The 23,348-nt window shown below is 44.6% G+C and overlaps 1 protein-coding gene across 3 annotated transcripts in view; it reads right to left on the bottom strand.

Annotated features, from left to right (window-relative positions):
• Nucleotides 1–22,005: 22,005 nt before the first annotated feature.
• golga5 (golgin A5) overlaps nt 22,006–23,348 on the bottom strand; it is a 103,226-nt gene continuing 101,883 nt past the window's right edge. For all 3 annotated transcript variants that reach the window (XM_073039140.1, XM_073039139.1, XM_073039141.1), the window contains exon 13: nt 22,006–22,365. In XM_073039140.1, the coding sequence (XP_072895241.1) occupies nt 22,279–22,365 (87 nt within the window). In that variant the 3' untranslated portion in view covers nt 22,006–22,278. The remainder of the gene's footprint in view (nt 22,366–23,348) is intronic.

Raw genomic sequence — 23,348 nt, 5'->3', positions numbered from 1 at the left:
GTACTGGGTTTTCCACATTAGCCTTGGAGGATAACCGTTTGGCTAAACTGTGTGATTGAATGACTATCAAACTTGACCTTAAAATTCTGAGAACTTGTTTCTGGAGGTGGGTGGGGGAGGAGGGGTGACAGCGTGCAATACCAAATCACTTAAACCGAATTCAGCCTATGAGGAAACGGAGTGCTCTAAAATGTTTCAGAGAAGCTATTTGTCAGAAAGAATAATTGCGCCAAATTCCCACTTTGATTGCTCTTGTGTATTTAATATTTCATTAATATTTGAATACTGTTGTAAATCTATTGATTGATAAAGCATTCTTTGATTCATTATGGCTGTATGCAAAAACCATAACACCACCACATGATATCTGTGCACCTCACTTGGAGTAAACACAAACGAAGACTCAGAGCATTTCAGTCCCTAGTTTTATTGCAATTAACTTTTATGTTTTGAAGCTACAAATAATAACAATTCCGAGATGGAATGGAGGCTTCTTGGGAAGATCAATTGGGTAAAATTTTGGCAAATTGTCAAATTTTCTATCAATCAGTTACATATCAGACACTGTAATCAAGAGGTTTTTGACAGAAGTAGTTAATGTCTCAGCCTGGCCTCAGCTTGTGCAGAAACTCATGCTGCTCCATGGTAGCATAGCGGTTAGAGTAATGCTCGGGCCGCCGGAGTTCAGAGTTCAATTCTGACGCCATCTGTAAGGAGCCCTGTACATCCTCCTGGTTTCCACTGGGTGCTCTGGTTTCCTCCCACAGTCCAAAGACATACTGGTTGGTAGGTTAATTGGTCATTGTAAATTGTCCAATTAGGCTAGGGTTAAACCGGGGGTTGTTCAGCATTGCAGTTCGAAGGGGGTATTCTGCACTGTATCTCAGTAAATGACTGATTTTGGTTAATGGTATTTATTAATGTGAAAACAGTAGACATCCTGTATGAGAGTTAACAACAACAATGTGACTTTTATTACTGGTATTCGTTATGGTCCCTTCATGGGAATAAGCAAAAACTACCTATTAAATGCGCCCAATGGCTTGTGTCTCAAATAGCCTCTGACAACCAAGTCCAGCTCCTGGCCTTCACATAGAAACATAGAAAACCTACAGCACAATACAGGCCCTTTGGCCCACAATGCTGTGCCGAACATGTCCTTACCTGAGAAATTACTGAGGGTTACCCATAGTCCTCTATTTTTCTAAGTTCCATGTACCTATCCAGGAGTCTCTTAAAAGACCCTATCGTATCTGTCTCCACCACCGTTGTCGGCAGCCCATTCCACGCACTCACCACTCTCTGACTAAAAAACTTACCCCTGACATCTCCTCTGCACCTACTTCCAAGCATGTTAAAAATTGTGCCCTCATGCTAGCCATTTCAGCCCTGGGAAAAAGCCTCTGACTATCCACACGATCAATGCCTCTCATTATCTTGTACACCTCAATCAGGTCACCTCTCACCCTCCGTTGCTCCAAGGAGAAAAGGCCGAGTTCACTCAACCTATTCTCATAAGGCATGCTCCCCAATCCAGGAAACATCCTTGTAAATCTCCTCTGCACCCTTTCCATAGTTTCCACATCCTTCCTGACCAGAACTGAGCACAGTACTCCAAGTGGGGTCAGACCAGGGTCCTATATAGCTGCAACATTACCTCTCAGCTCCTAAATTCAATTCCACGATTGATGAAGGCCAATACACCGTATGCCTTCTTAACTACAGAGTCAACCTGCACAGCAGCTTTGAGTGTCCTATGGACTCGGACCCCAAGACACTGCCAAGAGTCTTACCATTAATACTATATTCTGCCATCATATTTGACCTACCCCATCTGTCACTTCTCAGCCCAGTTTTGCATCCTATCGATGCCCCACTGTAACCTCTGACAGCCCTCCACACTACCCACAACACCCCCAACCTTTGTGTCATCAGCAAATTTACTAACCCATCCCTCCACTTCCTCATCCAGGTCATTTATAAAAATCACGAAGAGTAAGGGTCCCAGAACAGATCCCTGAGGCACGCCACTAGTGACCGACCTCCATGCAGAATGTGACCCGTCTACAACCAATCTTTGCTTCTATGGGCAAGCCAGTTCTGGATCCACGTGTGGCTTAATTGCTCAGCCTGGAGGAACTGAGAGGAGAAGGGTTAAGCAAAGACGGGTTACTGGCACCTTAAATCCAGTCACTTCGGGCAGATGGGGCTTGTTAGCTGTTGTTGGTAGCTCATCTAGGAGATGAAAGCTGCGATCTCAAACCTCCGTTACCTTGTGGCTGTACCCACTCATGGGGAAGGCTTCGGGAGTAAACCGCGAGGGAAAAATCCAGCGCTGGAGTCCCTAAGGCAGTCCTACATTGAGCTCGATGCTGACTGATAACTCCAGCAATGCTGCTGGTACCAAACTGTATCAGTCTCTGTCATTCCTTTGGCTTCATTAGCTGTGTGGAGAGGGGGAGCTTGCTACATGAGCAACAGCTGGCCCATGTCGTACTGTCCAGGCTTGCGTATCTAGACAGCCAGGATGCAATATCCATGGTCAACTCTGACCGACAGAAACCCTCACCTCATTCATTAAAGGTGGAATATTAACCGGGGCATCAGTAGAAATTGTACCTCTTCTTTGAACAATATCTTGGGATCTTTACCATACGTTACTTGGATCAGCAATTAGTACAAGACCATCAGATATAGGAGCAGTATTAGGCCATTTAGCCCATCGAGTCTGCTTTGCCATTCATCATGGTTGATCCATTTCCCTCTCAGCTCCAGTCTCCTGCCTTCTCCCCATATCCCTTCATTAATGACTAATCAAGAATCTATCAACCTCTGTTATAAATGACATTTATATTGAATTGAATTGACTTTATTACTTACATGAGGAGTAAAAATCTTTACATTGTGTCTCCATCTAAATGTGCAATGTGCAATTTATAGACATTTATAATAAATATTATGTACAACAGGATAATCATTATAACAGAAATACAGTTGTATCAGCATGAATTTATCAGTCTGATGGCCTGGTGGAAGAAACTGTCCTGGAGCCTGTTGGTCCTGGCTTTTGTGCTGTGGTACCGTGTCCTGGATGGTAGCAGCTGGAACAGTTTGTGGTTGGGGTGACTCAGGTCCCCAGTGATCCTACAGGCCCTTTTTACACACCTGTTTTTATAAATGTCCTGAATCATGGGAAGTTCACATCTACAGATGCGCTGGGCTGTCCGCACCACTCTCTGCAGAGTCCTGTGATTGAGGGAGGTACAGTTTCCATACCAGACAGTGATGCAGACAGTCAGGATGCTCTCAATTGTACCCCTGTAGAAAGTCCTTAGGATTTAGGGGCCCATACCAAACTTCCTCAACCTCTGAGGTGAAAGAGGTGCTGTTGTGCCTTTTTCACCACACAGCTGGTGTGTACAGACCATGTGAGGTCCTCGGAGATGTGGATGCCGAGAAACTTAAAGCTGTTCACCCTCTCAACCCCAGATCCATTGATGTCTTTATGCTGTATTATCTCCAGCAAATATCCTATTTGCTATAAAACTAACAGCAAATCTGTCAGGTCACCTCTCATCCTCCGTCACTCCAAGGAGAAAAGGCCGAGTTCACTCAACCTATTCTCATAAGGCACGCTCCCCAATCCAGGCAACATCCTTGTAAATCTCCTCTGCACCCTTTCTATGGTTTCCACGTCCTTCCCGTAGTGAGGCGACTGGAACTGAGCACAGTACTCCAAGTGGGGTCAGACCAGGGTTCTATATAGCTGCAACATTACCTCCCGGCTGCAATTGACTTGCCCTCAATCCTAACCCTCAGGTGTTGTCAGCATGCAATGTGCTCATTCTCCTTTGGATAATGTGCCTTTCCTCCCAGTGCTCCGTTCAGCTCCAACAACCAGAGGACGAGCTGGTGGATTAATGACATCCTGTACAATACCCATTGGTGTGGTTTGTCAGGGAAAAGAATGAATGAGGGGGGTAAGTTACAAGGGTACAGAGAAATGCAGAGTCCGGGAAAAAGACTCAGAGAGTTGTTCTTTGGAATCTGGCATGGTCCAAGTGTGCTGAAAGATCTCTGTCTGTGTTTTTACAAGTACAAGATTGGAAGCATAAGATAAGCAAATGAAGGCATGGCTGCCAATTAAGAAACTGCAAGGATAATGTAATCATTATGGGGATCATATATAGGCCTCCAAATAGAAGCCGAGATGTGGGGTTGAGATTGCAAAGGGAGCTGGAAAAGGCATGTAATAAGGGTAATGTCACAATTGTAATGGGGGACTTCAAAATGCAAGGGGATTGGGAAAATCAGGTTGTTTCGGATCACAAGAGGGAATTTGTTCCATGCCTATAAGATGGCTTTTCAGGGCAGCTTTTGCTCCAGCCAGCTAGGGGAAAAACTATCTTAGATTGGGTGTTGTGTAATAACCCAGATCTTATTAGTCAGCTTAACATGAAGGAACCCTTAGGAGACAGCGATCATAATATGATTGAACTCATACTAACTCCTGAGGACAGGTGACAAATCAACTGATGATCCCACTGATGATAGCACAGGACAGTTAACATCTTGGTCCACGTGTATTGTTCTGGACACTGGTGACTACCGGGAATAGTCTGCTGGCAACCGGGAATAGTCCGGTTGGCAACCGGGAATAGTCCGGGTGGCAACCGGGAATAGTCCGGGTGACTACCGGGAATAGTCCGGGTGGCAACCGGGAATAGTCCGGGTGGCAACCGGGAATAGTCTGGCTGGCAACCGGGAATAGTCCGGCTGGCAACCGGGAATAGTCTGGTGGCAACCGGGAATAGTCCGGCTGGCAACCGGGAATAGTCTGGTGACTACCGGGAATAGTCTGGTGGCAACCGGGAATAGTCTGGTGGCAACCGGGAATAGTCCGGTTGGCAACCGGGAATAGTCCGGGTGGCAACCGGGAATAGTCCGGTTGGCAACCGGGAATAGTCCGGGTGGCAACCGGGAATAGTCCGGTTGGCAACCGGGAATAGTCCGGCTGGCAACCGGGAATAGTCCGGTTGGCAACCGGGAATAGTCTGGTGGCAACCGGGAATAGTCTGCTGGCAACCGGGAATAGTCTGGCTGGCTTACTTCACCAAGCACAGAAGATGTGGTCTTTTCAACCACTGATACACAAGCCACAGCGATTCGCTCTGGAGAGGGTCATCATACTCCAGGTCAGACGAGAGATAACCCAGGTCAGGTTGCAGACCACAGTACCCAGGTAGATCCTTCGCATGATGGCGGTGGTGAGGTGGGTGGTAGAGAAGAAGAGGAAGGTCAAGTGGCCAGGACTGGCAGATGAGAAGGCTTGGTGTGTGTTTGATGAGGATATCAGTATGATGTTGGAGAACACTCTCAGGGGAACATCAAAGAGAAAGTTGGAAGTGATGGGCAATATGATTTATAATGTTGGAAAGTACAGGTTTGGTTTAGTTGAGCTGAAGAACACAAAGCCTACACAGCAACCAAGCAGGCTTCAGAAGGAGGTTAGTAGGTTGAGGAGAGAGCTTCGATCGTTGAGACAGAGGTGGAAGGTAGCAAGTGAGGGTGACAAGCCAGGGCCTGCTGATCTCCGAGAGCAGTTTCGAATAAAGTTAGCATCACTCCATCGTGCAGAGTCACAGCATAAAAAGAGAGAGAAGGCAAGGAAGTCATTCTTTGAGAACCATCACCAGTTCACAAAGAGTTTGTCTGAACAAAATAAGAGCGGGCAGCTTAACATCTCTCAACAAGAACTTGAGGATCACCTGGCAGGCACTTACTCTAACGAACAGCAGGAGGCTCCTTTGCTTGACATTTCGGGGCTTGTGAAGCATACCGAGCCAGGAGTGAAGTTCAATCTGTCAGAACCCAAACTGGCAGAAGTCGAACGGTTCATCAAAAAGGCAAGGTCAGGTTCAGTGCCAGGACCTAATGGAGTGCCGTATAAGGTGTTCAAGAAGTGTGAAGAGCTGAGGAAATTGTTAAAGGTAGTGTGGAGACAAGGTGTTGTTCCTTTGTCATGGAGTGAGGCTGAAGGAGTACACACCCCGAAGGAAGAGATTTCTATTACATTGAATCAGTTCTGACCAATTTCACTCCTGAATGTAGGGGGAAGATTATGTTTGGCATTCTAGCAGAAAGAATATCTTCATTTGTGATAGAGAATGGATTGGTAAATACATCTGTGCAGAAGGCAGGAATACCAGGCTTCCCGGGATGCCTTGAACATACTGGTATGATATGGCATACCATCCAGGAGTCGAAAAGGTTGAGAAGAAATCTGGCTGTAGTTTGGCTTGATCTTGCAAATGCGTATGGTTCCATTCCCCATGTCTTGATTGAGTTTGCAATGGAATTCCTATGGATTCCTGCTAGGGTGAGGAACTTTGTTATGCAATACTACAACGATTTCCGGATGAGGTTTTCCACTCAGCGGTTTAAAACTTGGTGACAGAGCTTGGACATTGGTATCCCGATGGGATGTGTGATTTCACCCATCCTTTTTGTGTTAGACATGGAGGTCATTGTGAGGGCTGCAGAATCAGTGGGACCAGGTGTTGCATTTAATGGCGGAGGGGAGTTGCCACCAATACGAGCGTTCATGGACAATCTCACCCTTTTGGGTCCTAGCACGGAGGCAGTGGAACGTGTACTATCTAGACTCGAGGAGCTAATGGATTGGGAAAGAATGAAGTTCAAGACCAAGAAGTCAAGGAGCCTTGTTCTTAGGAGAGGAAAGCTGGTTGACTTTCATTTCACCCTTTGTGGAGAGGAGATTCCATCCATTCAGGACCAACCAGTTAAGAGCCTCGGGCGATGGTACACAGAGGAGCTGAGAGATACCAAGAGGGTTCAAGAGACAGGAGAACAGATCAGCAGAGGTCTGATGTCTGTCGATAAGTGTGGCTTGCCTGGCAAGTTGAAGTTGTGGTGCTTGCAGTAAGGACTGATGCCACGGATAATGTGGCCACTAACTGTCTATGAAGTGGCAATGTCCCATGTTGAGGCAATGGAATGGAAGATCAACAAGTATGTTGATTATAGGAAAGATATCAACAAAATAGCGAGAGTACAGAGAAGATTTACTAGAATGTTACATGGGTTTCAGCACCTAAGTTACAGGGAAAGGTTGAACAAGTTAGGTCTTTATTCCTTGGAGCGTAGAAGGTTGAGGGGGGACTTGATAGAGGTATTTAAAATAATGAGGGGGATAGATTGAGTTGACGTGGATAGGCTTTTTCCATTGAGAGTAGGGGAGATTCAAACAAGAGGACATGAGTTGAGAGTTAAGGGGCAAAAGTTTAAGGGTAGCACGAGGGGGAATTTCTTTACTCAGAGAGTGGTAGCTGTGTGGAATGAATTTCCAGTAGAAGTGGTAGAGGCAGGTTCAGTATTGTCATTTAAAGTAAAATTGGATAGGTATATGGACAGGAAAGGAATGGAGGGTTATGGGCTGAGTGCGGGCCAGTGGGATTAGGTGAGAGTAAGCGTTCGGCATGGACTAGAAGGGCCGAGATGGCCTGTTTCCGTGCTGTAATTGTTATATGGTTATATGTGAAGAAGTGGCTTGGAGTACCCAGCAGCCTCACTAATATTGCAATCCACAGTAGCCAGACAAAGCTTGCCATCCCAGTGCAATCCCTTGTTGAAGAGGTCAAGGTAGCCAAGGTAGGATCATTCTTGATGCTTCGAGACTCAAAAGACCCTGTCATCAAGAACATCCAGCCGGATGTGAGATCAGGCAGGAAGTGGTCAGCCCGGGCAGCAGTCGATGAGGCAGAGTCTAGATTGAAGCACAAGGAGACGGTTGGGGCTACCCAGCCAGGCCGCCAGGGACTTGGATGGACAACCCACAAGTGGTGGTCATCTTCTACAGGTAAGGAGTGCCGTGAGCTTGTAACGCAAGAAATACGAGAGGTAGAAGAGGAGAAGAGGTTAGCTAAAGCAGCTGGCCTGACCAAACAAGGGGCTTACACCTGGTGGGAAAGTGTTGAACAACAACACCTACCTTGGAATGTTCTGTGGCAGATGGAACCGCTCTGCATTTCTTTTCTATGCAAAGCAGTGTATGACCTGCTCCCAACACCTGCCAACCTCAGCACCTGGTATGAAGATAAGACAGACAGGTGTGCTGCTTGTGGCGAGAAGGGAACACTTCAGCATACTCTGAGTGCATGCAGAGTCAATCTTTCCAGCGGCATGTACACTTGGAGACAAAACAACGTTCTCAAAGTTGTAACAGAAGCAGTTGAGCAGAGAGTACTGCAGCACAACTTATCTCATGCCCCATGCTGCACAGAACATCGCATATCATTTGTGAAAGAAGGCTCCAAGACAAGGGTGTACAACGCAGGACCACGATCAAGCATACTTTCTTCAGCCAATGATTGGTGTGTCAAGGCCGACCTGGATGGGAAAGGCAGTTTCCTGGAGTAAATAGTTTTCACCACATTGCGTCCAGATATAATCGTCTGGTCTGACACCAGTAGAGAAGTGGTTAATGGTGAACTCACAGTCCCCTGGGAAGACAACATCGATGAAGCCCATGAGCATAAGTTAACCAAGTATGCAGAATTAAGATCAGAGTGCAGAGACAGAGGGTGGAAGGTCTCATGCTATCCATTCGAAGTAGGATGCCGTGGCTTTATTGTGTTCACTTTCCAGAAGTGGCTGCGTGACCTTGGCTTCACTAGAAGAGAGATCAAGTCAACCAGCAGGGCTGTAGCTGAGGCAGCAGAGACAGGATCATCTTGGGTGTGGACCAAATACGTCCAGAGGGGCAGATAGTCGGACAGTCTATCCATCTTTTGTAAACTCTTCAGTAGCTGCATAGATACCTGAAGAGTCGACTATCTGTTGGATGGAAGCGACCAGCAACTCTGATAGAGGCAGATGCCGAGTTGTTAAACTCATCAGTGGGAGGTGGTGCTTTAGCACTGCTGGCCCACCACCTCGAGGGAGTCTTGATCATACGCGGGCCGAAACTCCTGAGGACAGGTGGCAGATCAACTGATGATCCCACTGATGATAGCACAGGACAGTTAACATCTTAGTCCACGTGTATTTTCAATTCGTTTGCAATTTAAGAAGGAGAAGCACAAGTCACATGTATCAATATTGCAATGGATTTACAGAGACATGAGAGAGGAGCTTGCCCAGGTGGATTGGAGGAGGATACTGGTGGGGATGACGGCAGAGCAGAGATGGCTGAAGATTCTGGGAATAGTTCACAAGGTGCAGGATGGATAGCAGTGGTAGGAACTGTGGCTGACAGGGAAGTTATGGATAGTATAAAAGTCAAGGAAAGGGCACATAAGGTAGCAAAAGTGAGTGGGAAGTTGGATGATTGGGGAAACTTAAAATCCAACAAACGGCAACTAAAAAAGCTGTAAGAAGAGACAAGATGAATATGAGGGCAGAAAAGCCAATAATATAAAGCAGGACACAAAGTTTTTTTAGTTATATAAAGAGTAAAAGGGAGGCAAGAGTTGATATTGAAAAATGATGCTGGTGAGGTAGTGATGGGGAACAAAGAAATGGAGATGAACTTAATGGGTACTTTGCATCTGTCTTTCTTCTCTGTGGAAGACACTAGCAGAGTGCCAGAGGTCCGTGAGTGTCAGGGAGAGGTGCCTCACATGAGGCTGCTTAACAAGAAAAATATCCTATGGTGTTACAGAATAGATACTGGCTTGGATAGAAGGATAGCTGACAGGCAGGAGGCATCAAGTGGGAATAAAGAGGGCCTTTTCGGTTGGCTGCTGGTGATTAGTGGTGTTCCTCAGGGGTCAGTATTGGGACCACTACTTTTCACATCGTAATGGTAGTGGAGTTGATGGCTTTGTGACAAAGTTTGTGGATGATATGGAGATAGGTGGAGGGTTGGGTAGTGCTGAGGAAGCAATGCGATTGCAGCAGGACTTGGACAAATTGGAAGAATGGGCAAAAAATGTGGCAGATGGAATACAGTGTTGGGAAATGCATGATAATACATTTTGGTAAAAGGAACAGAAGTGCGGACTATTATCTAAATGGTTCAAACAGCAGAGGTGCAGAGGGACTTAGGAGTCCTCGTACAAGACTCCCAGAAGGTGAATTTACAGGTTAATTCTGAGTAAAGAAGGCAAATGCAATGTTGGCATTTATTTCAAGTGGAATAGAATATAAAAGCGAGGAGATAATGCTGAGGATTATAAGAGACAAGTCAGGCCGCACTCCAGAATCAGGTTTATTATCACCGACACAGCGTGAATTTTTGTTAACTTAGCTGCAGCAGTTCATTGCAATAAATATAAATGAATAAATTACAGTATACGTATATTGAATAGATTAAAATTGTGCAACAACAGAAAAATATATTTTCAAGAAGTGAGATAGTGTCCACGGGTTCAATGCCCATTCAGGAATCGGATGGCAGAGGGGAAGAAGCTGTTCCTGAATCACTGAGTGTGTGCCTTCAGGCTTCTGTACCTCCTTCCTGATGGTAACAGTGAGAAAAGGGCATGCCCTGGGTCTGGAGGTCCTTAGTAATGGACGCTGCCTTTCTGAGACACAGCTTGGGAGTATTGTCAACAGTTTTAGGCCCCATATCTCAGAAAGAATGTGATGTCATTGAAGACAGTCCAGAGGAGGGTCACAGGGATAATTCCATATGAGGAGCATTTGGCAGCTTTGGGCCTGTACTCATTGGAATTTAGAAGAATGTGGGGGGGGGGGGATTTCTCATTGAAACCTACCAAATTTTGAAAGGACTAGATAGGAAACATCCTCTCTACATCTGCCCTCTGTGTCCTGAACTAGAGGGCACAGCCTCAAAATTGAGGCAGCAACTCTTTAGAACAGAGGTAAGGAGGATTTTTTAAGCCAGAGAGTAGTGAATCTGTAGAATGCTCTGCCAAGTCTGAGGGTATATTTAAGACAGAAATTGATTATTTCCTGGTCAGTCAGGGCATCAAAGGATAAGGCAGGAAGGCAGGTGTATGATCCAGGATCCAGGATCAGCCATGATGGGATGGCAGAGAAGATTCAATGGGCTGAATAGCCTAATTCTGCTCCTATGTCTTATAGTCTTACTCTCGCCTCTCTTTTACACTTTATTTATCCGAAGAAACTTCCAGTATCCTCTTTAATATTATTGGCTGGCTTACTTTTGTATTCCATTTTAACCTTTTTAATGACTTTTTTAGTTGCCTTCTGTTGGTTTTTAAAACCTTCCCAATCCTCGAGCTTCCCACTGATTGTTGCTCAATTATATGGCCTCTATTGGCTCACAAATGTTACACAGTGAAATTATGTTTAATTAGTGCAGGACAACTGCAAAAGGAAGATTTTTAAAAATGTCCAGCAGATATTATAAGGTGGGAAGGCAGGTGTATGGGGTGTATATATACATGTTGGTACCAACGACATAGGCAGGAAGAGGGATCAGGTCCTGAAGTGTGAGTTTTGGGAACTAGGCAGAAAGCTGAAGAACAGGACCTCAAGGGTGGCGTTCTCAGGATTGCTGCCAGTGCTACGTGATAGTGATGGTAAGAATTGGAGGAGATGGCAGTTGAATGCGTGGCTGAGGAGTTGGTGCAGGGGGCAGGGTTTTAGATTTTTGGATCATTGGGATCTCTTCTGGGGAAGGTGGGACCTCTACAGGTTGGATGGGTTGCAACTGAACTCGAAGGGGAGCAATATCCTTGCTGGTAGGTTTACTAGCATGGTTTGGGAGGGTTTAAACTAATTTGCAAGGGGGATGGGACCCGGAGCGATAGAGCAGTGAAAGAAGTGCATGGAGTAAAGCCAGATCTAACATATAGAGAGGCTTTGAAGAAAGAGAAGCAGAATAAAGGGTATAAAGGTAGTAAGGCTGAAGGGCTAAAGTGCGTGTACTTCAATGCGAGAAGCATCAGGAACAAAGGTGATGAACTGAGAGCTTGGATACTTACATGGAATTATGATGTAGTGGCCATTACGGAGACTTGGCTGGCACCAGGGCAGGAATGGATTCACAATATTCCTGGATTTCAGTGCTTTAAAAGGGATGGGGGGGGGGGGGATGGGGAGGAGGTGTGGCATTACTGGTCAGGGATACTATTACAGCTGCAGAAAGGGTGGGTAATGTAGCAGGGATCCTCTTTTGAGTCAGTATGGGTAGAAGTCAGGAACAGGAAGGGAGCAGTTACTCTACTGGGAGTATTCTATAGGCCCCCTGGTAGCAGCAGAGATACCGAGGAACAGATTGGGAGGCAGATTTTGGAAAGGTGCAAAAATAACAGGGTGGTTATCATGGGTGACTTTAATTTCCCTAATATTGATTGGCACCTGATTAGTTCCAAGGGTTTAGATGGGGCAGAGTTTGTTAAGTGCATCCAGGATGGATTCCTGTCACAGTATGTTGACAGGCCGACTAGGGGGAATGCCATACTAGATCCAGTATTAGGTAACAAACCGGGTCAGGTCACAGATCTGTCAGTGGGTGAGCATCTGGGGGACAGTGACCACCGCTCCCTGGCCTTTAGCATTATCATGGAAAAGGATAGAATCAGAGAGGATAGGAAAATTTTTAATTGGGGAAGGGCAAATTATGAGGCTATAAGGCTAGAACTTGCGGGTGTGAATTGGGATGATGTTTTTGCAGGGAAATGTACTATGGACATGTGGTCAATGTTTAGGGATATCTTACAGGATATTAGGGATAAACTTCTCCCAGTGAGGAAGATAAAGAATGGTAGGGTGAAGGAACCATGGGTGACAAGTGAGGTGGAAAATCTAGTCAGGTGGAAGAAGGCAGCATACATGAGGTTTAGGAAGCAAGGATCAGATGGGTCTATTGAGGAATATAGGGTAGCAAGAAAGGAGCTTAAGAAGGGGCTGAGAAGAGCAAGAAAGGGGCACGAGAAGGCCTTGGCGAGTAGGGTAAAGGAAAACCCCAAGGCATTCTTCAATTATGTGAAGAACAGAAGGTTGACAGGAGTGAAGATAGGACCGATTAGAGATAAAGGTGTGAAGATGTGCCTGGAGACTGTGGAAGTGAGCGAGGTCCTCAATGAATACTTCTCTTCGGTATTCACCAATGAGAGGGAACTTGATGACGGTGAGGACAATATGAGTGAGGTTGATGTTCTGGAGCATGTTGATATTAAGGGAGAAGAGGTGTTGGAGTTGTTAAAATACATTAGGATGGATAAGTCCCTGGGGCCTGACGGAATATTCCCCAGGCTGCTCCATGAGGCGAGGGAAGAGATAGCTGAGCCTCTGGCTAGGATCTTTATGTCCTCATTGTCTACAGGAATGGTACCAAAGGATTGGAGGGAGGCAGATGTTGTCCCCTTGTTCAAAAAAGGTAGTAAGGATAGTCCAGGTAATTATAGACCAGTGAGCCTTACGTCTGTGGTGGGAAAGCTGTTGGAAAAGATTCTTAGAGATAGGATCTATGGGCATTTAGAGAATCATGGTCTGATCAGGGACAGTCAGCATAGCTTTGTGAAGGGCAGATCGTGTCTAACAAGCCTGATAGAGTTCTTTGAGGAGGTGACCAGGCATATAGATGAGGGTAGTGCAGTGGATGTGATCTACATGGATTTTAGTAAGGCATTTGACAAGGTTCCACACGGTAGGCTTATTCAGAAAGTCAGAAGGCATGGGATCCAGGGAAGTTTGGCTAGGTGGATTCAGAATTGGCTTGCCTGCAGAAGGCAGAGGGTCATAGTGTACATTCAGATTGGAGGGTTGTGACTAGTGATGTCCCACAAGGATCTTTTCTGGGACCTCTACTTTTTGTGATTTTTATTAACATCCTGGATGTGGGGGTAGAAGGGTGGGTTGGCAAGTTTGCAGATGACACAAAGGTTGGTGGTGTTGTAGATAGTGTAGAGAATTGTCGAAGATTGCAGAGAGACATTGATAGGATGCAGAAGTGGGCTGAGAATTGGCAGATGGAGTTCAACCTGGAGAAGTGTGAGGTGGTACACTTTGGAAGGACAAATTCCAAGGCAGAGTACAAAGTAAATGACAGGATACTTGGGAGTGTGGAGGAGCAGAGAGATCTGGGGGTACGTGTCCACAGATCCCTGAAAGTTGCCTCACAGGTTGATAGGGTAGTTAAGAAAGCTTATGGGGTGTTAGCTTTCATAAGTCGAGGGATAGAGTTTAAGAGTCACGATGTAATGATGCAGCTCTATAAAACTCTGGTTAGGCCACACTTGGAGTATTGTGTCCAGTTCTGGTCGCCTCAGTATAGGAAGGATGTGGAAGCATTGGAAAGGGTACAGAGGAGATTTACCAGGATGCTGCCTGGTTTAGAGAGTATGGATTATGATCAGAGATTAAGGAAGCTGGGGCTTTACTCTTTGGAGAGAAGGAGGATGAGAGGAGAAATGATGGAGGTATACAAGATATTAACAGGAATAGATAGAGTGGACAGCCAGTGCCTCTTCCCCAGGGCACCACTACTCAATACAAGAGGACATGGCTTTAAGGTAAGGGGAGGAAAGTTCAAGGGGGATATTAGAGGAAGGTTTTTTACTCAGAGAGTGGTTGGTGCGTGGAATGCACTGCCTGAGTCAGTGGTGGAGGCAGATACACTAGTGAAATTTAAGAGACTACAAGACAAATATATGGAGGAATTTAAGGTGGGGGGTTATATTGGAGGCAGGGTTTAAGGGTCGGCACAACATTGTGGGCCGAAGGACCTGTACTTTGCTGTACTATTCTATGTTCTAGATTGAGGAAGCTGTACCATATTTACAAACGTATAAAAAACCAAATGATTAAAAATAAATCTAGTCAAAGATTACAGAGATAATTACAGCAGAAAATTATTAAATATTTTGTGAAGGGGAAGGTTGGAGGCATTGGATGAATGGGCAAGGGAAACTCGGAGAAAATCTTTCTTTTGCTCCCTTTTTGCACTAGTTTTTAAATTTCTAAATATGTATTTATTGTAATTTATAGTTTTTATGTATTACACTGTGCTGCTGTCAGAAAACAAACTTCAGGGCATATGCCAGTGATAGTAAACCGGATTCTGCTTATCTCCACTTTCGGCAATTGTTCTTTCTTATCAGTCTTAAATGTCTTTAATGTTATTAGGTGGAGGCATGGTTACCACATTGAGTGTTTTTGTTTATTTTTCAGATTACAGATCAGTGTAAAATTGGAACCCATTGGAACTTGCACACAACTGTGAATCCAACAGTAGTACCATCATTGCCCACGTGAGGGCAGCTGTGAGCACAGGAACATGAAATGACTGACAATCGGCACAAAATGCTGAAGGAACTCAGCAAGCCTCCTAAAGAGTTCCTCCAGCATTTTGTGTGTGTTGCTTGGATTTCCAGGATCTGCAGATTTTCTCATGTTAGTGATTAAATTACTAGCAATGACAGGAAGACTCTCCTAACGAAGGCTGAAGACACAAATCCATTACTCTTTCCACAGAAATTGCCTGACCTGATGAGTTTTGCCAACATTTTTGATTTAAACTAACCATCTGTACATCCCCTCCAAACTCCCCCACTGGGTTTAGCACTCCTAGTGAGACCAAGTGTGCAATCTGACTGGAATGGCCACCCCAAGTTCCCAGGCATGCGTCATTTCAACTCTGTTTCTCCACCCTGACCTACCAGCCTTTGGTCTCCTCCACTGCCTCATATTCCACCAGGGCAGTGTACAACTCAGTGGTATGAACATTGAATTTGTTATGTACTTATTTATTTGGAGATGAGGACTTTCCGGCCCACCGAGCCTTGCCACCCAGCTACCCACCTATTTAACCTGGGCCTAATCACAGGACAATTTACAATGACCAGTTAACATAACAACATAAGAAATAGGTGCAGGTATAGACCATCCGGCTCATCGAGCCTGCCCTGTCATTCAATAAGATCATGGCTGATCTGTCCGTAAACTCAGCTCCATCTACCTGCCTTTTCCCCATAACCCTTAATTCCATTACTGTGTACAAATCTATCAAACTGTATCTTAGATATATTTAGTGAAGAAGCCTCAACTGCTTCCCTGGGCAGAGAATTCCACAGATTCACCACTCTCTGGGAAAAACAGTTTCTCCTCATCTCTGTCCTAAATCTTCTCCCATGAATCTTGAGGTAATGTCCCCTAGTTCTAGTCTCACCTACCGATGGAAACAACTTTCCTACTGTCTTATCTATCCCTTTCAAAAAATTTTAATGTTTCTATAAGATCCCCTCTCATTCTTCTGAATTCCAGAGAGTATAGTCCCAGGTGACTGAATCTCTCCTCATAAATTAACCCCTTCATCTCTGGAATCAACCTGGTGAACCTCCTCTGCACTGCTTACAAAGCCAGTATATCCTTCCTCAAGTATGGAGCCCAGAACTGCACCAGTACTCCAGGTGCGGCCTCACCAGTACCCTGTACAGTTGCATCATGACCTCACTGCTCTTGAATTCAATTCCTCTAGCAATGAAGGCCAACATTCTGTTTGCCTTCTTAATAACATGCTGTACCTGCATACCAACTTTTTGGGATTCATGAACAAGCACTCCCAAGTCCCTCTGCACAACAGCATGCTGCAATCTTTCACCATTTAAATACTAATCTGCTCTTCTCTTATTCCTTCCAAAGTGGATGATCTCGCATTTACCAACATTATATTCCATCTGCCAGACCTTGGCCCACTCACTTAACCTATCTATATCCCTCTGCAGACTCTCCACATCCTCTGTATAATTTGCTTTTCCACTCAGTTTAGTGTCATCAGCAAATTTTGCTACGCTACACTCAGTCCCCTCTTCCAAATCATCAATGTAAATGGTAAACAGCTGCGGGGCCAGCAGTGACCCCTGCGGCACCCCACTCACCACTGACTGGCAACCGGAGAAACACGCATTTATACCAACTCTCTGCCTTCTGTTAGTTAACCAATCCACTATCCATGCCAATACACTTTCTCTGACTCCATTCATCTTTATCTTACAAAGTATTTATAAGTCTGTTATGCGGCACCTTATCGAACACCTTCTGGAAATTTAAGTATACGACATCCACCTGTTCCTCTCTATCCACTGCACTCATTATGTCCTCAAAGAACTCCAGTAAGTGTGTCAAACAGGACCTGCCCTTTCTGAATCCATGCTGCGTCTAATGGACCCACTCCTTTTTAAATGTTACACTATTTCTTACTTAATGACAGCTTCAAGCATTTTCACAACTACAGATGTTAAGCTAACTAGCCTATAGTTGCCCGTTTTTTGTCTACATCCTTTTTTAAAAAGTGGCGTGACATTTGCCGTCTTCCAGTCTGCTGGGACCTGCCCTGAGTCTAGAGAATTTTGGTAAATGATTACCATAACCAATTCCCTCAGCACCCTGGGATGCATCCCATCAGGAGCAGGGGACTTACCTACCTTCAGGCCCTCTAGTTTGCTCATCACTATCTCTTTAGTGACAGTGATTTTATCGAGGTCCTCACCTCCCATTTCATCCATAACATCCTTCTTTGGCAGATTAGACGCATCCTCCACCGTGAAGACCAACACAAAACAGTCGCTCAATGCCTCAGCCATTTCCTTATCACTGGTGGAACTGGACGCCCTGACGGTGGTGTCTGAAAAGAGGATGCTGTCCAACTTGCATGCCATCTTGGACAATGTCTCCCATCCACTCCATAATGTACTGGTTAGGCACAGGAATACATTCAGCCAGAGACTCATTCCACCGAGATGCAACACTGAGCATCATAGGAAGTCATTCCTGCCTGTGGCCATCAAACTTTACAACTCCTCCCTCGGAGCGTCAGACACCCTGAGCCAATAGGCTGGTCCTGGACTTATTTACACTTGTCATAATTTATTTATTATTATTATTATTATTATTTATGGTTTTATATTGCTATATCTCTATACTATTCTTGGTCGGTGCGACTGTAACGAAACCCAATTTCCCTCGGGATCAATAAAGTATGTCTGTCTGTCTGTCTAATATCAATTTCCCCTTATCATCTTCCAAGGAACCTACGTTGATTTTGGCCACCCTCTTCCACTTTATATATTTATAAAAACTTTTGCAATCTTTGTATATTTTGGGCTAATTCACTTTCATACTTTATCTTCCGTTTCCTTATTTCTTGTTTAGTTGTTCTCTGTTGCTTTTTAAAGTTTTCCCAATCCTCCAGTCTCCCACTACTCTTTGCGACTTTGTACACATGAGCTTTTAATTTGATACAATCTTTTATTTCCTCAGTTATCCAAGGCTGGCTCTCCCCACACTTACTGTCCTTACTTTTCACTGGAATATACTTCTGTTCAGCACTGTGAAAAATCTCTTTGAAAGTATTCCACTGTTCCTCAACTGTCCTACCAAATAGCCAATTCACATTAGCCAACTCCTCCCTCATCCCATTGCAGTCTCTCTTGTTCTGCATAGTCTCTAGCATAATACACTAGTTTTAGATCTATTTCATCCTCCATCTGTATGCGAAATTCAATCATACTATGATCACTCTTTCCAAGAGGATCCCTGACTACAAGATTGTTAATCTTACCTGTCTCATTGCACAGGACTAGATCTAAGAGCATTTTCCCTTGTAGGTTCACTAACATGCTACTCAGGAAAGCCATCACAGATGCATTCTATGAAGTCCTCCTCAAGACTTCCTTGACCAACCTCATTCACCCAATCTATGTGGAAGTTAAAATCCCTAATGACAGCTGCCGTTCCGTTCTTACAAGCCTCAGTTATTTCTTGGATAATCGCCTCTGCCATTGCAATATTTTTATTAGATGGCCTATAGACAACTCCCACCAGTGATTTTTTTCCCATTACTATTCTTAATCTCTACCCGGATGGACTCAGCATTCTGCTCCATAGATCTTATATCGTCTCTCACAATCACCCTGATCTCATCCCTAATCAAGAGCACCACTCCACCTCCTCTGCCTTCCTGCCTATCTTTCCGTTTTACCTGATACCCTTGGATATTTAATTCCCAGTCATCTCCACTTTGCAACCAAGTTTCTGTAATGGCTGCTAAATCATATGCCTTGGTACTGATCTGTGTCACAAGTTCACTAACTTTGTTTCTAATACTACAGGCATTTAGATAAAGTGCCCTTATACGCATTGTCCTTTTAGAATCTAGTGACCTATGCTATTTTTGCTTTGTACATTTATGCACTCTTACTTTTTTCTTCACTAACTCTAGCTTTGGTCTCTGCATCACTTCCCTCTTCTTTTCTTTGTGGGCTCCCCTCCCTCTGCCATATTAGTTTAAAGCCTTCCCAACAGCCTACTTAATTAACCTACTAACCGGCATGTCTTCGGACTATGGGAGGAAACCAGAGCCCCCCGGAGAAAGCCCAGGCGCTCATGGGAAGGAGCGTACAAACTCGCTTACAGAGGATGTTGGAATTGAACTCTGAAGCCGCGATCTGTAATACTCTCAGGCTAACAGCTACATTCCCATGGCACTCCGAGAAAATACCTTACCCAACGGAGTGCTCAAATGCACAACTCTGCGATTGAACGGCTCACGCTCCACTGACTGAGTTATCTGGGCTTACAGGTAACTCTCTCCCTGGTGTCTCCCTCTCTATCTCTGCAATCCTCCTCCCATCTTTGTTGCATTATCCCTGCGACCGTCGAGGAGGAGGGACAGGAGCCTGAAAACACACACTCAACATTTCAGGAACAGTTTCTTCCCCTCCACTATCAGATTTCTGAATGGACAATGAACCCATCAACGATACCCATTTTTCTTGCTCATTTTTGCACTATTTATTCTATTTTTTATTGAATTGACTTTATTTTTTACATACATCAGTAAAAATCTTTACGTTACATCTCCATCTAAATTTGCAATGTGCAAGCATAGTAATTTATCATAATCTATAATAGATAGCATAGTCAATATAGAGTACATTCAAATCAGTGTGAGTTCATCAGTCTGATGGCCTGGTGGAAGAAGCTGTCCCAGAGCCTGTTGGTCCTGGTTTTTATACTGTGGTACCGTTTCCCAGATGGTAGCAGCTGGAATAGATTGTGGTTGGGGTGACTCGGGTCCGCAGTGATCCTACAGGCCCTTTTTACACACCTGTCTTTGTAAATGTCCTGAATAGTGGGAAGTTCACAGCTACAGATGCGCTGGGCTGTCCGCACCACTCTCTGCAGAGTCCTGTGATTGAGGGAAGTACAGTTCCCATACCAGGCAGTGATGCAGACAGTCAGGATGCTCTCAATTGTGCCCCTGTAGAAAGTTCTTATGATTTGGGGGCCATACCAAACTTCCTCAACCATCTGAGGTGAAAGAGGTGCTGTTGTGCCTTTTTCACCACACAGCTGGTGTGGACAGACCACGTGAGATCCTCGGTGATGTGGTTGCCGAGGAACTTGAAGCTGTTTACCCTCTCAACCCCAGATCCATTGATGTCAATAGGGGTTAGCCTGTCTCCATTCCTCCTGTAATCCACAACCAGCTCCTTTGTTTTTGTGACATTGAGGGAGAGATTGTTTTCTTGACACCACTGTGTCAGAGAGATGACTTCTACCCTGTAGGCCACCTCATTATTGTTTGAGATAATCTATGTAGTGTCATCTGCAAATTTAATTAGCAGACTGGAGCTGTGGGTGGCGATTATTGTACTTTATAGATTTAATTATATATGGCACTGTACAGCTGCCACAAAACAGATTTCACAACATGAGCCGGTGATATTAAACCTGACTTTCCTCTCCCACTTGCTTCCACATCCTTTTTTTAAACCCTCGTCGATTTCATCTTTCACACACCTGCCTTCGTCTCCCAGCTCCACAGCTTCTCTCCTCCTGCTCGTGCTCCAACTGTCCATCATCGCTCTCTGACCCATTATTATCTACAGGCCTCTGTCTCCCCTCTCACTCCCCCCTTTAGATTGGCCCTTCCCCGTGCCTTGTGCTGTCGACAATTCCTTTCTCCCTGGAAATTCGCTAATGAAGGAACAGATAAAATACTGCACTTATGACATACGTCAACAACTTGGACATGGGATTAATGGAATTGTGACTAAATTTGCCGATGATACAAAGATAGGTGGAGGAGCGGGTAGTGTTGAGGAAATAGAGACCCTGTAGAGAGACTTAGATAGTTTAGGGGAATGGGCAAAGAAGTGACAAATGAAATACAATGTTGAAAAGTGTATGGTCATATATTTTAGTGGAGGAAATAAACAGGCAGATTATTATTTAGATGGGGAGAGAATTCAAAATGCAGAGGTACAAAGGGTCTTGGGAGTCCTTGTGCAGGATACCCTAAAGGTTAACCTCCAGGTTGTGTCGGTTTTGAAGAAGGCGAATGCAATGTTGGCATTCATTTCTAGAGATATAGAATATAAGAGCAGGGATGTGATGTTGAGGCTCTATAAGACACTCGTGAGATCACACTTGGAGTACTGTGTGCAGTTTTGGGCTCCTTATTTTAGAAAGGATATACTGACATTGGAGAGGGTTCAGAGAAGATTCATGAGAATGATTCCAGGAATTAAAGGGTTACATCTGGCAGCTCTTGGGCTGTATTCCCACATGTTCAGGAGAATGAGACAGGATCTCACAGAAACATTCCCAATGTTAAAAGGCCTGAACAGATTAGCAAAGTTATTTCCCATGGTAGGGGAGTCCAGGACAAGAGGCCATGACTTCAGGATTGAAGGGCATCCATTTAGAACAGAGATGCAGAGAAATTACTTTAGTCAGAGGGTGGTAAATCTGTGGAATTTGTTGCCACGAACGGCTGTGGAGGCCAAGTCATTGGGTGTATTTAAGATAGATAAGTTCTTGATTAGCCAGGGCATCAAAGGGTATGGGGTGAAAGCAGGGGAGTGGGGATGACTGGAAGAATTGGATCAGCCCATGATTGAATGGCTGAGCAGACTCGATGGGCCAAATGGCCTACTTCTGCTCCTATATCTTATGGTCTATTCAGGTCAGATTACAGAACAGAACCTGATGACTTTTCTCATTCCTGTGTTATGGAATAATGCTGAATATATATTGAAGAATCAACACTTTTGGAATGAGTTTATTAAAAGATATTGCACAATCAAGTTGCTTCTGTCCCTCAGTATAACTACATAACCACTATATCGATGTACAGATTCTAATGTGTATGGCGATTGCGAAAATGCCAAGAGGCTGAAAATTAAAACTCTCAAACTACCGATTTGGTGATTAAAGCCAATAGTTAACTGGTTGTGCAGTTTGCATCAACGTATTGGTATATTATGTGTGTACAGAGCAATTCAAATCCCTCTCTGATGGCTTGATGTCCATTTCTTCTCACTTGCCGCCCGGTTGTGAGGAACCGTGGTGGATCTCCGGGGTGTAAGTCAGAAGCACTATCATCACCCACAAGTGCAGCAGCACCTACAAGAGAAATAATCTTTTAACCAAACAAGGGTAAGGAAATGTTTAGAGAAGCATCTACTCTATGGTTTTGAGAAAATCAGAGATAGAGTTTCACTAACGATCAGAGTTTTCAGTAGTTTGGGCTGCAGAATTTATTGGAGGCCTCTTCACCATTCACACCCTGTAGCTAAGCTATGTCGTACCAACAGGCCCAAATGCGTAAGAGCTTCTAAATATTAAAAGTGACTGTTCAGCAAAACGCACCAAATTATTTTTAAGTACTTACACATTTACCTTTTTTGTATTTGAATGGAAGACAAATTCAGCCACTGACATCACGTTTTATCTTCACACTCCTCAGTTACCACAAAATCAACTTCCCTTTCTTCTGTCCTCTAACTAGTTTTTTTGTAATACTAATTTCTGCTTGGTGGGCATCATGTGAGAACTCCATCAATTTCAGTGTCTGACTCATGACGTATTATTTATGCAGAAAAGGTTCGCAGCTTCAAGTTCCTGGGTGTTTCAGCATTTCTGAAGATCCATCCTGAGCCCAACATATTGATGCAATTACAAAGAAGGTGTGACAGTGGTACGTTTCATTAGGAATTTTAGGAGACTTGGAATGCCACCAAAGACACTCACAAGTTTTCTACAGATGTACCATGGAGAGCATTCTAACTGGCTGCTGCAGCGTCTGGTATGGAGAGGCTCAGAGAAGTTGTAAACTCAAATAGGCCCATCACGGACACTAGCCTCCCCAGCATCGACAACACCTTCAAAAGCTCATACCTCAAAAAGACAAGTCCATAAGACGTAGGAGCAGAATTATCCATTAGCCATTCCAGTGAATACAGGCTCAAATACATCAAACACTCTTCATATGACAAGTCATTCAATCCTGGAATCATTTTCATGAACCTCCTTTGAACCCTCTCCAGTTTCAGCACATCCTGTCTAAGATAAGAGACCCCAAAACTGTTCACAGTCTCACCTGTGCT

The sequence above is a fragment of the Hemitrygon akajei genome, chromosome 3, assembly GCF_048418815.1.
Source record: "Hemitrygon akajei chromosome 3, sHemAka1.3, whole genome shotgun sequence".
NCBI lineage: Eukaryota > Metazoa > Chordata > Chondrichthyes > Myliobatiformes > Dasyatidae > Hemitrygon > Hemitrygon akajei.
Note: the sequence above shows the minus strand (reverse complement) of the source record. Positions and strands in the feature narration are given on the sequence as shown.